The 14,889-nt window shown below is 43.1% G+C and overlaps 1 protein-coding gene across 2 annotated transcripts in view; it reads left to right on the top strand.

The window, feature by feature from the left end:
- Positions 1–14,889, top strand: part of MALT1 (MALT1 paracaspase) — a 61,003-nt gene that overhangs the window by 32,134 nt on the left and 13,980 nt on the right. For both annotated transcript variants that reach the window (XM_049620278.1, XM_049620277.1), the window contains 3 exons: positions 1,359–1,385; positions 3,464–3,496; positions 8,456–8,659. In XM_049620278.1, the coding sequence (XP_049476235.1) occupies positions 1,359–1,385; positions 3,464–3,496; positions 8,456–8,659 (264 nt within the window). The remainder of the gene's footprint in view (positions 1–1,358; positions 1,386–3,463; positions 3,497–8,455; positions 8,660–14,889) is intronic.

Raw genomic sequence — 14,889 nt, 5'->3', positions numbered from 1 at the left:
CCCAGAGCCCGACCCAGGGCTCGGACTCACAAAACATGAGATCATGATCTGAGCCAAAGTCGGACACTTAATCGACTGAGCCACCCAGGCGCCCCAAAGCTCAGGATTTTCTCTAGGGCCGTGAAACTATTCTGTATGCCCATCGTAACGGTGAATACTTGCATGCAAGTTTTTAAAACCATTTAGTAGGAGGCCAGAGGAGGGGGAATCCCTGGATGGAATGCAGAATGTAACCAAAGAATCTAAATGTATTACAAACGTAAAGTGAAGAGGGGATGGAAGAACAAGATGCTGACCCAAGTAACTAGAAATGAATGACGTCTATAAGAGAAGAAGCAAGAGAAATTGTAGAGAGCTCTGTACAATTGATGTAGTGATTATTGATGATACTCTTTAGTTGATTTTACACCACAGAGAAGAATAAGTTCCTTCATGACATGAACAATGTAACATTTATAGTTTATTGTTCGTGTTAATTGGCATCTTCATAAGATTTACAAAGGAGAAACGGATGGCTGTAATGTCATGGGTATTTGCTTAGATGATTTTATCTGTCCTTTAGGCAGAGAGTGCAGGTTAATAATTCTGAAACCACTGTACCTCCAAAACACATTACATTGGTCTAACCATGAGAAAAGCATCAACTAATTCAAACTGAGACAGGTGCTACAAAGCACCTCACCAGTAATCTTCACAACTGTCAAGGCCGTCGAATCAAGGAAAGGCTCAGGAACTGCCACAACAAAGAACCCAGAGGGGCATCAGAAAATGTAATGTGGTGTCCTGAATGGGGTCCTGGAAAAAAAAAAGAGAGAGAGAGAGAGAGAGAGAGAGAGAATATTAGTGGTTCGTTAGTTATGACAGATACACCTTACTAAACACAAGACGTTAAAATAGGGAAACTCGTGTTTACAGGAACTCTCTTTACTCTCTTCACATTCGTTCTGTAAACCTCAAACTGTTGGACAAGTAAGAGTTTTTTAAAAAAGAAAAAAATCATTTGAGATTGTTTCTTAGTTTCAGGAAGTTTACAGTTGAGGCCACAGACCTATCCCTTGACTCTTTTTTGTCCCGAAGGCCAGAATAGCTAAGCTAAAACTCTGAACACATCATGAAGGAGTCTGTTCAGCTTTTTGCCATTCAGGGAGCACGGTCATGACTTTGAAGTCCTCGCTGACCCCAGCAGCCTTTCTCTGTGTTCACTGCTTGCGCGCCTCCTCTTGGAAGGTGTTTGGAAAGTTCTAAACTGAACATGCCTGAATAGCTTGAAGCCTACCTCTTTGATTGGTCTGACTGTTTGTGCCACGTGGGCAGTTTGGTTATTTAAAACTAATCTATTTTCTCTTACTTCATTTTAGATGAATTAAATAATCTCGGATGCCCTGGTGAGTAATATAAATGTAAAATGTTAACTTGAACATAACAACTTAAAGGTACTGTAGATATTCTTTGGCCACAGTGGTACTACTAAACTTTTTTCTTTACTAAAGTAATACAGTGGAGGATTGAAATTGGTACTTCTATGAAGTATAATTTCATGCAAGCGAAAGTATTGAAAATATTCTAGATTACAAGGCCGTAGAGACAGAAGCGTGCTGCAGCCACAGAAAATATCAATGTATATTTTTATCATTGTGTACATGACTCTGTGGAAGCGTGTGATCTTTAATTTGAAAGGCAAGAAACGGTCTGTGAAAGAATGACGGGGGTAACGTTTCCGAACTTGCCAGACTCCTGGGACCTAGTTCAGAGTTGCTCAATTCATAGAACACACCTGAGCTCGTCGGGTGGCTTGCCTCTCTCGGAAGCAAAAGCCGTGTGCGTGAGGATCACTGGTGCTGTACAGAGATACAGGCGGTCGTTGACCATGAAGAGACTGACAGCAGAAGTTTCCGTCACCCTGGCCACTTCTGACCAGATCAGATGTCTGAACAAGCAAAGCTGACGGGAAAGCCTTAGCTGTGGTGACACACATAGTAATGCTGAGGACCACGTCAAGACGGGACGTCAGCATGGGCCTGAAATCCTGAAAGGCAGTGATGGAGCCTGTGAAAGTATCTGGAAATGAAACCTTACACAAACAGCTGAAGGAGGCAACTACATCATTGAATATTTACAGCGATCCCTCTTACTTCTCGGCAGGTCATTTCTCATTATTTTAGCACCGTAACTAGCCTGCTTAGTTTCGTGCCCATATTTGACTAGTCAGCGTCTGCCATTGTGAGCAGTGACGGGGCTGTGCCCCCTACACAGATGCAAATTAGACAGACCGGGTCGCCTCCCTTACGGGGGTGCTGTCCTGCTGAGGAGTCTCATGGGACTGTGCTTCAGACTCCAGACCCACACCGAATGAGGCCTTTTCCTAAATTGGCCTCTTATTTCTTGCCGTTCAGTGAACATCGTGAAAAGTTACTTCGGGAAAACTTTTATGAGAAACCGCCGCTAAGCCTCGGAGATTTTCCTGGCCCCCTCTTTCATTGTATCCTGATTCCTCAAGAATCAAAAGATGCCCCCCAAAGTGAGGTTTTGAAAAAGAGGACGTTTAAAAACTTGTAACAGGCTCCGGCGTTTTATATATGCTGTTAAAAACGCAAACAGAGGGGCGCCTGGGTGGCTCAGTCGGTTAAGTGTCCGACTTCGGTTCGGGTCATGATCTCGCGGTCCGTGAGTTCGAGCCCCGCGTCGGGCTCTGTGCTGACAGCTCAGAGCCTGGAGCCTGTTTCAGATTCTGTGTCTCCCTCTCTCTGACCCTCCCCCGTTCATGCTCTGTCTCTCTCTGTCTCAAAAATAAAAACGTTAAAATAAATAAATAAATAAATAAAAATTAAAAAACGCAAACAGAGTTACCCTGTGTTGCGGTAGACACATCGCTGACTCCGCCCCATCTTTCCCTGTGGCTTCTCCCGCGTGGTCCTGGGCGTGGGAGGTATTTGGCTCTAGGTATACAGATGGCGGAAAGCGCGGACTATGGAACGAGGCTGACTGGCTCAGTTCCTTTGAGCCAGCTGCTTCATCTCCCTGTGCTCGGATTCCTTATTTATGTGACGGTGGAAAGATACACCTCCGAGACGAGTTGAGGTTTATTTGAATCCGTTACATTTAAAGCACGCAGAACAGGACCCGGCAGACGTTCAGAAACTGTTCGGCGCTTCTGCCGGTGCCTGGTGCCGCCACCCGCCGTCTTCAGACTGGTTTCTACGCAGCCGGTTAAAGATCACGACCCCCAGCCGTGGTGCTGAATTTCCGAAAATAGTCCCCTGTCCCGAGTCTAACTCTGCCCATCCAGGTATGTTTATCAAGAGTCTGAAAATCTTAAAATTACTGGTTAGCCGTTAGGAACCACATTCTGTCCTTTGCTGCTGCCGATCCTGCTGCTCATTGGTTCCGTGTATCTTTAACCCTGCAGATATTTGTATCACCGACAATAACATCCTATCTTTCTTGCATTTTTATCTTTTTGTAGACCATGAAGAGCAAACGGGTGATCAGCCTTTGGGTGAGTAGAGCTTTAAAATGCTTGGCCAAAGTACGACTTTGCGGCGCTTTAATGGCGATCACGAAGGGATCCGAGACATTTTAATTTGGCAGCTGTTCCAAATACTTAAATGACGTCGAGACCAGACGTTTTATTTTGGATATTGCTAAAAGAAATTACAGCACATGGGGCTTAAAGAGATTATGAATTCAGTTTCTGGGGCCTAGCCAGCTTCTCTGGGGGGATTTCTTTGTTTTGGCAACACGCAGACAAACAAGTAGGTAAACAAGAAACTTGTACGCGTTACAGAGAAGTGATGAATACTAATACGATCGCTTGGTGGGGTTGGAGGTTGGAGAAGCAGCGGAGAGGCTGCAATAGCAGCTTTACGTTTTAAAGGAGAGAAGGACCCGCCAGACGGAACGGAGTTTCGTAAGCACACAGTTGTAGACAGTGAGCCAGTGTGTTGTATTCTGGGGACAGCCAACAACACACAGTCCCCTAGAGCACAAAGAGAAAGCGGGGGAGAGGTCGGAAGACACCAGACCTTGGGGAGCCCCGTTTGTCTCGCGAGCCATTGGAAGGAGACTTGTTGGTAGAGGGCTGAGAGTTGTCTCTCTTAAAGGCCAGTCTTGTACGGGCATAGAAAGTAAACTGGAGGGCAGTGATGTTCTTGGGGGTTTTTTTCTTTTCTTTTTTTTTTTTTTTTCTTTCTTTTTTTGGTTAGGAGGAAAGTTAAGAGACCGTTGCAGTAGTCAGTAGTCTAGATAAGAAATCACGAGAATCTGAACTAAGATAGTACCAGTGAGAACGCAGGAGACAAAGCAGACTCAAAAGATCTTGAGGCGATAGAATCAGTAAGCTGTTCTTATCACCTTGCTGTAGGGCATAAAAAGTAGACAGGCGTCACCATGCTTGCTCGGATTCCTGCTTGGACCACTAGGTGGGCAGCGATACAACCCACTGAGTTAGAGGACACAGAATGAAAAGCAAGATTCAGGGGATAGGTGACTATCCGTTTGAGACCTAACCCGTCTGAGGCATTTGCATCACATTAGGTGAAGACACACGGCAGCCGGTGGCAGCCCTTTGTATGTATGGATCTGGAGCTGTAAGGGAAGGCCAGGATTAGAGACACAGGAGCATCATCAGCGTAGAGGTGGAAATTCAAACCGAGGGGTAGCCCGCAACAGATTGCCAAAGGCCACAGAGAAAATGGCACAAACTGGGTAACCTTTGGAGGGAGCAGGGGGCCCATAGAGTATTTTTTAACCATTAGAATCATTTGTCGCTAATCAGATACTATATAAAAATCTAGATTTCTAGGTTCTTTTGAAAAGTGGTAGCTTTTGACTGGTAGCTAATGACTGAATAGTGGCTGCCCCTTGGCAGAGTGCTTGTGCCCCCCGTTTTCCTGTTGTACAGCCTCGGGCCTGCTTCACTGTCTCCCCCTTTCTCTGTCCTCCTCCCCTCCTTCCCCATTTGGTCTTGCCATGTTGCTAAATTTCTTTACATTGTGGCTGGGTCTCAAAAGCGGGAGTCGTCCGGACTCCCTAAGGCTTAGACCCAGAACTGGCGATCGTCTCGCCAAATTATGTTGTTCGAAGAGAATCACAGGGCAGCCCAGATTCGGGGGTCAGAGCCTTGCTGAGGGCAAGGATGGGGTGGCTGCTCGGAGGTTCTCTTCTACCACATCTGTAAAGGTAGGCATGGACTTGGACTTTATTTTGAGGGACATGGAGATGAAAAGATTCTGTCAGATTTGGGGCTAGTACTCCATTTTTGGTAGCCAAAGGTTTGTGTTTTGTGTTTTTTGTTTTTTTTCTTTTTTAATAGCACTTAATCTATGTCAAGTTTCTTTCCAGGGGCTCCTGAATATTATTTATTTTGGATGAGATGAGTAACACACTATTAGAATAATTAGATGTGGAACGAATGCTATAACATTGTGTCGCTTTTTAAAGAATATATTGCGTTAAGCTTTGGAAGATGCCTGGGATCATGTAGTTAAAATACCTTTCTGAAGTGGTTTTATTATTCTATTGTTTAATCAACTGGCATTTATGTTTCCTTTTTCCAATAAATGGTTTGTGTTCAAGAAATTGTGGGTGGCTCTTACAGTAAATGTTTTTCTTCAGAAGATTTCTTCCATTTATTTTTATCACTTGAAAACCATCATGAATTGCTTATGTAGTTGCTATTTTGAAATTGTCTTTGATTCCTCACTCTTCTCTCCCCAGCTTTGCATTTTACCGCTTCTTTGCTCTGTCATATCTCTGAAGTCTGGTTTTTCCTTTTCCTTCCTACGACCAATTCCCGGAATGGGTCTTTGTCATCTCTGTGTTGACCACTGCAGTCTGCTTCTCATCCCAAATACCCCCCAGTTCACCTGTCATTCACAAGTAGATTGGGCAAGGTAAGATTTACTTACCCATCCTCTTTATTACCACTAAACTCGAGAAAATGCCCTGCGACATTTTAGGAATTGGCTATTAAAAACTTATCATTGGGGAAAATTGTTGAAAGAGCTGTGGTCAACTATTGATACATAGATTTTAAGCCACAGAGTTCTCAAGTTGTTGAACCCTGGCCCTCTGAAAACTGTACCAGGTGTTCTTTCTAAGTAACAAAACCAATGAATAAGGAATTGACATTGGCAAACACATGCTCAGTTTGACAACTGGTCTTTTTTCCCCCAGACTCTAGTGATTTTTTCTGTTACATCCCTTATACTTGTGTTTTGCCAATAAAACGTAGCCTAAAACATGTATTAGAATTAAATTATCATAATATTCCATCAGAATCACCTCTGTGATTTACAAACACTTTACTACCTGAATAACTTTGGGAACCCATGATTTGGGCTGGACCATGTAAGTCAGACATTCTCTTATTTCCCCTCACTTAGAGGTAGATTGCACTGAGACTGTCACTGTATCGATGGGTCCAAATTCTGATAGGGTTGCTGGGCTCCCGGAAAAAGCACTGAAAATTTTCTTTCTGTGGATTAGTCAGGTAACAGTATTGCTCTAGAGTGGGTACTTTGGTGTAAGGGTACATACCTAGTTTATTTAAGAAGAAATCTTAAAAAAAAAAAAAAAAAAAAAAGACCCAAGAAAGGTTAAGTTTTATACTGCCTCCTGTTGGAATCTATCCTGAGTGTCCTCTGCTTTTTCAATGATTTTTAGAACTAAAGGCAGTTCAATAGAAACTTTGTCTGAAGTCTTTGTATATGAAGTAGTCTTGATAATTGGCCTTTTTCTTTTGAATAAAAGAAGAGATTATCATTTGTTTAGGACTTGAAGCGCCTTTTTACTGAATTAGAAACGTTTAAGGGGTGTCTGGATGGCTCAGTCGGTTAAGCGTCCGACTCTTGATTTTGGCGCAGGTCACAGTCTGATTTTGGCTCAGGTCACAGTCTCATGGTCCGTGAGACGGAGCACCGTGTCGGGCTCCGTGCTGACCATGCCGAGCCTGCTTGGGATTCTCTCTCTCTGCCCTTTCCCCACTTTCTCTCTGTCTCAAAATAAATAAGCATTACAAATTTTTTTAATGTTTATCATTTTTTTTTCTAAAATATGTGTATTCATGAGAATAAGCAATTTGCAAGAAATCTCTAAGAATGTAAATACAGAATACAGATACCATGACCTAAAAGTATTGGGGCTTTTCACAAAGTAGGGTTTTCTTTCACTGTAAGAGAGTCCCATTCTTGGAGTTTGTGCTAGTTTTTCTCCAGACCTCACTTAACATTAGATTTAAATGTTCTATGTAAAGAAAAGAAATTTCACCAAAGAGTTTAGATCAATTTAATGATTTGAAACATCTGAAATTCTATTCCGTATGGCAGACATCACGTCAGCAATGTGATTATTTGTGCCTGTTTCAGTTTCATCGAAGTCGTATTCATAATTTATAAATAAACTACTTAGTAGCACTTAGTGACAGAGGTTGGTCACCTAAGTCCTGGCCTGTGTTGGGAGGTGGCTCAAGGTCCTACCCAGTGTGGCTCTTCAGCCAAGTGCTCTTGTTACACCTTCCTCACTGCCCCCTGGTGTCTCCGTCACATTTCTGCCATGACCTGTGCTGCACATACGAGCCCTCCAGAAAAACATTGTAATAAGTTACTGCTGTCATGGCGCAGCCTCAACTCTTTAACCGCTGACCCCGCCCCCCGACTAGCAAACGTATAGTTTTGAAGACCAGCCTTCTACAGCCGTTTTTGGACAAGCAACACACGTGATAAAGCTAGGTGGTACTTTTTAAGGCATCGGTGTGGATCATTTTGCCCCTCGAAAATAGGAAAATTCTTTGTCTAAGAGTACACCTTTGAGCAGAGTCTCTGCACTGAGGTCAGAAAAGAAACTGTTAAGATATTCATACGAAAAGTTTTCACATATCCCTAAGGTCACCCAAATGACCTTTTTAAGAAACCAAAAGGAAACAATACATCAGCTGAGAAAATTCAGATACAGTTCTTGTTAAGTCCCTGCCTTTCTCTCCTCTTTGGTTTTCCCCTTGCTTGCTCTGATGAGAATTTGTCCTGTTCCTCTTTTTGGTATTTATTTTTGCTTTTTTTTTTTTTAAGCCTTTTCCGCTGTCAGCAAAACAGAACCTAATTTGATGGGAACCCAGTTACTAACATTGCTTGTTTAAATTTGCTCTAAAAGCTAGTTGAATATTATACTCTTTACTTTTGTTGTAACTCAGTACAAGTATGTGGCTTCCTATGCAGTTCATCAATAGCCTTGACCCGAGTGAGCACGAATAAGTCTACTCTCTGTTGTCTATCAGCCTGTGCTCCTCACTGGAGTTTTCCACATAAAGTAGTACCTCTAAAATGAAATTAAATTAGAACGAGATCTTAATTCGTAAAGCATACAATTTGTTATAATTCTACCATTTCCATAGGTCTTACTTTAATCTTAATCTTTATATCCTCCCTTTAAATCCCCTCTCTCTCTTTTTTTTTTTTAACAGCAAAGGACAAGGTTGCTCTTTTGATAGGAAATATGAATTACTGGGAACACCCCAAGCTCAAAGCTCCTTTGGTGGATGTGTACGAGTTGACCAACTTGTTAAGACAGCTAGATTTCAAAGTTGTTTCACTGTTGGATCTCACTGAGTATGAGATGCGAAATGCCGTGGATGAATTTTTACTCCTTTTAGACAAAGGAGTTTATGGTAAGATACTTACAGTCTTGTTTTTATAATTAGCCACTCTTCGTTGCACAAGTTAGGTTAAGCGGTAAAAATCAGAAAATGGTCCGATTTGATCATTGTTGAAGTGAACATGTTGTTGAAGTGAAGGAAGAGTTTTGTTCTTGTAAAGACGATGGATTTGATCTTCGTTCTGTAGCTCCATGTGAATAACTAACTCAGTGTCTTTACTTTAATGTCTCTTGTGAAAACATTTTTGTTCTTATTAGAATAATTCTTTCCTGTCTTCGGTGATTTTGTTTTTATTGATGAGAGCTGAAGTACAGTAAAGCTCAATGGCCAAATGGCAAATTGTATACTCATATATGTACAGTATTGCTGTGTGTGTGTGTGTGTGTGTGTGTGTGTGTGTGTAGTACGAAAGGTAACCGAATGTACATTCTTTATGTTTGTTTCCTTTTTCTAACTATTTCATGGCATTTTCTAATCCTTTAATGGGAACTGGAATTTAGCAAGGATTTGTTAGTGAATGAAACATACAAAAACAGTTTGTAAACTAAAGCTCTGTACAAACATAGTTAAAGGTGGACCTCCACAAAAATTCTAACAGTAAATTTGTAATCATTTTATTCATTCCATCATTTAAATATGTTAAGAACACCACATATATGGTAAAGATTTTTTAAAGAGACAGAGTATGTTGTCAGGAGTAAGTAATCTCTTTGGTAACTTACTTTTTTTAATGAGTATAGCCACAAAAGGCAGGCCAGCCGGCGGGCTCATTTGGGCTGTATTTCACAGGGGGTGGGACTGTGATGCAGTGCGATCACATTTGATTGCCAGGGAAGTGGCATTTCCAGGCCTGTTATTAGGCATGCTGGTGATAAATAAAAAGTATCCGTTTAGGGGCGCCTGGGTGGCTCAGTCGGTTAAGCGTCCGACTTCAGCTCAGGTCACGATCTCGCGGTCCGTGAGTTCGAGCCCCGCGTCGGGCTCTGGGCTGATGGCTCAGAGCCTGGAGCCTGCTTCTGATTCTGTGTTTCCCTCTCTCTCTGCCCCTCCCCCGTTCATGCTCTGTCTCTCTCTGTCCCAAAAATAAATAAACGTTAAAAAAAAAAAAAGTAAAAAAAAAAAAAGTACCCGTTTGAAAGCTTTTATATCTTTCAAATTATTTTACTTCAGTAATTTCTAAATAGATTAATTTCTAAATTCAGCCTTTTATTTGTAATGAGACTGATATGATGAGGTAAGCTCGGTGGAATTGCTAATGAGGCTCAAAAGATTTTTTAATTTTGTTTTTAGTGTTCATTTATTTTTGAGAGAGAGACAGAGTGCAACTGGGGGAGGGGCAGAGAGAGAGGGAGACACAGAATCCGAAGCAGGCTCCCGGCTCCGAGCTGTCAGCACAGAGCCCAACGCGGGGCTCGAACTCCCGAACCGTGAGATCGTGACCTGAGCTGAAGTCGGACGCTCAACCGACTGAGCCACCCAGGCGCCCCTCATTCTCATTTCTTACTGAAATTGTCACCTTAGCTTTAAGTCCTTTGTCTAGCTTACACCAAAACTTTTAATTGCGCCTGTAAAGTAGAAACCCAGAAATATTAAAAAGTTGTGGCCAGAAGAGCTCAGCTTGTGCTGAGGCTTTGCCCCGATACAAAAACACCGTCGGGGCGTGTGGGCGGCTCCATTGGTTGAGTGGCCGGCCCACTCTCGATTTCAGCTCAGGTCATGGTCTCACGGTTCGTGAGTTCATGCCCCCCATCAGTCTCTGCACTGACAGCACAGAGCCTGCTTGGAATTCCCTCTCTCCTCTCTGCCCCTCCCCTGCTCGCTTGCTCTCGGCTCTCTAAATAAATAAATAAATGTTAAAGTTTTCTGTTTTGAAGCGTTGTGCGTATCCCAGGCATCAGGCACATCTGATGCAGACGTAAGTGTGGCAGAGGCTTCGCGTCACAGGGCCTTCCACCTGCACTGCGCCTTCACCTCCAGTTGACGGCCTGTGGGGTGGGGGAGGCCAAGGCAGAGCCGTGGGAGAATTTCAGCATGAACGACTTCAGATACGGAAAGCATATGCATCCAGGCTCATGCCCTTTTATATCACGTCGCCCATGGGTTTGTGGAAGAAGCAAAAGTTGCCCCAAAACAGAAAGTAGGTAACTCACTTTGAAAACATACATAAACCTAAAAAACACCCTCTGAGAACAGAAATAACTGATCTCTACTACACGTCCTTGAAGACAGGTGAAGGTAAAGATTTCTAGTTGTCACACGTAGATGGCTATGAGAGAGAGTAACTGAAATCCCCCCCCCCTCCACACTGTGCCTTCCTGCATTCTCCACCTGCTGCGGTTCAGCTGTGCTTTGGTGGAGAAGGATATTGGAGTCTGGTCAGAATATGGCCAAGTCTCGTTTACCCTGGAGGAGTCGTTCAGTTCAGAGCTGCGTGGTGAGGCGGGGGCCTTAAGTCGGCTCGCTCGTGCTCAGCGCTCCGGCTTTTCTGCTGACTAGTGTGGAACCGTAACTAAGCTATTTAACTTTTATAAGCAGAAAAGGATTTATGAAATGGATAGACTAACTTAACGAAGTGATTGCAGAATAAATAAAGGTAAAATAATTATCCCCGTGCCTGGCACAGTAAAAGTATTATCGGTATCATTTCCTGAATTCCAGTTTGTCTGCATCTTTAGATGCGAGGTTCGAACCAGATAGCATTCCACTCGAGGCCTCAGTTAGAGAACCCCAGCTTTCATATGTTTTTATGTATTAAGGTTCAGCCTAAGGTTTCATTTCGAAGAAAAAAAAAAGGAGTTTTTTAAATGATAGTGTAGCGAAGCCATGGAAAACCAGCTCACTGACATTTTATATTTTCTGAGAGTAAAGTTAACTAGAAAGCCAGCAGCAGCTTATAAAGAGACCGTGGAGTATAGCACAGTGGTTGGCCTGGCCAGCATCCAGACTCCAGTTCCGTCACTTATTAGTCATGTGGATTTACATGAACCATTAAACCTCTCAGTGTGTCAGTATTTCCATCTGTAAAAGGTGGGTGATAATATAACTGCCTGGTTACGAGAAATACGAGGATTATAGGAGGTGATAACTATACAACTAAAGCACTTTATTCAGACAGCGTCTGGCACACAGGAAGAGCTATGTAGGCTGACGGTGACAGTGCTGGTGGCAGTGACTGTCCTCGTCAGAGCACCGTGCTAGGTGCACTGCAGCTCAACTCCGGTGGGACCGTCCTCCGTTTCGGCAATTCTCTTCTCTGTAGGCAAGAATAAACATCTGTAATAAACTATGTCCTTGGAAATCATGTTCCCAAGAAACAGGATTCCCTAAAGGTCTAATGGACAGGATTATATTTGTAACCACATTAAATTTCCTGTCATTTGGGGCGCCTCGGCTGGCGACTCTTGGTCCCAGGGTCGTGAGTTCAAGCCACATGTTGAGTGTAGAGATTACTTAAATAAGTAAATAAACTTAAAAAAAAATACTTTTGTCATTTTATAAAGATGCCTATTTATAAAGATGTCATTTTATAAAGATGCCTACCCTTGAGTAATGCGATAATTGATTAAATTAATTGGCAGTAATAGAGATGGAATTCTGAAAATACAATGATTTGGCCTAGTTTGTTGTACATAAAAATGTTTACTCTCCTGCCATACTATTTGGTTGTAGACTTTGATACAAAATGCTTCCACTTTCCAGAAGTCATTTTGGGGCGGAGAAAGGTTTTTTGTTCCTGTAAGTGCCTTAATTTCAATGATTGCCTAGTGGGACGTATGGCATTGAAATAACGGGCCATGCTTAGGTCACCCTGGTTGACGGAGCTTAAACCTTCCCTTGAACTTGCTGCTTCTCCTGAGTTACGTCTCGCTAGAGGCAGATGTGTCAAATGAGAACAGTGGGGACAATACTCAAGCTGCCTGGTTGGCTGTCTTAAGTAACATCAGTTGTAGAAATGGTACCGTTTCTACTGAAAATCAGGCCCTTTCTAGAAAGTTCTCTGGATCCAGCTCTCTCCTGATTGGTTTGCATTGTTAATTAATGCATTCGAAAGTATTTACCGAATTCCTTAATATATCTGTAGCACAGATAAAGGAGTATGCTAGGTGTCGAAGGAGATATGGAAAATAAAGAGCATGATTTATACTCTCAAAACTCTAAGTCCCTTAATATAATGAGGACAAAATTAAAAATGCGTTTTTTGGAGTTGGAACACCTATCAGCTGTATGATTGTAAGCAAATCACTTATCTTTTTCATTTTGTCACCTATAAAATATGAATATAAATCATTTAAAGATTGTTACGTGGATTAAAATCAGTTCATGTATATGAACGTATTTCCAGAACCGTGAGAAAGCTATACAAACGTATAAGATTAATGTCTCTTATGAGCATTTTTACCAAAGAAATTAAATACGCATAGAACTGTAAGGTGTCCCTAAAAGCCAGCGTGTGATTATGTGTCAGAGAGTGCTGCCACACGGCTTCCCAGCAGGGAGAGACCGAAGTGTCAGAAAGCTGGAAACCAGGTGATAACCTGCTGAGGGTCCTGAGCGTGAGATAACCCTTGAGGAATTGCCATGATGTGGGTAGATGGGAAGGAGGGAGAGTAACTGAGGTAGAGTCGTGAAGGTTAGAAATGAGCATACCTTGCTTTTAGAAGCAGTGAACAGACTGATGGGGAAGAGAGTCCCGTTTTGGACGCAGGTTTCCCGCGATGTGAGCGTTCCCAGGCCCAGACAGCCTTTTCTGGTACCTCCGGACACATCTTGCTGACGGATGCACAAGATACATTGAGATACAACCCAGATGCTCACAGACACAGCTCAGGTCTGGCAGTTTGCTGCCGGGATGCTGAGTGTGGATCCCGGGGAAGGAGCCGGCGGTGCCTCTCTCTCTCTGCTTGGCTGTGTTCTGCCTCCAAATGACTCGCTGCAAACAAACGCTAAATGCCATTTCTGCTTTTTGCCTTTTTTTCATAAAAGCAAAACGTCTCAGGGCTCCTGGGTGGCTCAGTTAAGCGTCCGACTTTGGCTCAGGTCATGATCTCATGGTCCGTGGGTTCGAGACCTGCATCTGGCTCTGTGCTGACAGCTCAGGGCCGGGAGCCCGCTTCGGATTCTGTCTCTCTCTCTGCCCCTCCCCCCCTCATTCTCTCCCTTCCTCTGTCTCTCTCAAAAATAAATAATCATTAAACAAAGTCCTCTTTAGATTCCTTTGGTTTGCAAAACCAGACACTATAATGTGGGTCTCTCTTAAAGGCAGAGTGGCGTGGCACAAACTTTAAAAAAGGGAGGGGTGGGGCGCCTGGGTGGTTCAGTTGGTTGAGTGTCCGACTTCGGCTCAGGTCATGATCTCGCGGTTCGTGAGTTCGAGCCCCGCGTCGGGCTCTGTGCTGACAGCTCAGAGCCTGGAGCCTGTTTCAGATTCTGTGTCTCCCTCTTTCTCTGACCCTCCCCTGTTCATGCTCTCTCTCTGTCTCAAAAATAAATAAATGTTAAAAAAAAAAAAAAGTGAGGGGTGCCTGTACTGGATAAAGAAGTATATAAATTCTACTGTTTTGAAACGTACAGTTCGGTGGCCTTAGCGTATTCACAGTTTTGCATCAGTCACCTAATTCCAGAACATTTTCATCACCCCAGAAAGAATCTCCACGTCCGTTAGCCGTCACTCTTCATTCCTCTTTGTCCCAAACCCCTGGTAACAGCAGCTTTTCTTTCTATCTTTATGGATTCACCTTTTGGAGCCATTTTGTAGAATGGAATCTTTCCGTGCCTGGCTTTTTTCTCTCAGCATAATGTTTTCAAGGTTCGTCCATGTCATTGCGTTACTTTTATGGCTGGATAATCATGGTATAGGATGTACCACATTTCCATCCATCAGCCGGTGGGCACGTAGGTTGTTGCCTCTGGGTGATATTCTGAATCACACCGCTGTGAACACTCGTGTGCACATTCTTGTGTGGACATAGGTTTTCAGTTCTCTTGGCTGTATACACCTTGGACTGCGATTGCTTAATCATATGGGAATTCTGCGTTTAACTTTTTGAGGAACTGCTTAAACTCTTTCCTGACTGCTTGCTTGCACCAATGCATGTTCCCACCGGAAGTAAATGAGGCTTCCAGTTTCTCTCCATCCTTGCCAACACATGTTCACGCCTGTGTGTTTATTGTAGCTGTCCTGGTAAGCGTGATGTGGGATCTCGTTCTGTTTTGCGTTTCGTGTGTTTATTTGTTTGCTATCC

This window comes from Panthera uncia (genome assembly GCF_023721935.1).
Source record: "Panthera uncia isolate 11264 chromosome D3 unlocalized genomic scaffold, Puncia_PCG_1.0 HiC_scaffold_8, whole genome shotgun sequence".
Classification (NCBI taxonomy): Eukaryota; Metazoa; Chordata; class Mammalia; order Carnivora; family Felidae; genus Panthera; species Panthera uncia.
This window is presented reverse-complemented; position numbering and strand designations above follow the sequence as displayed.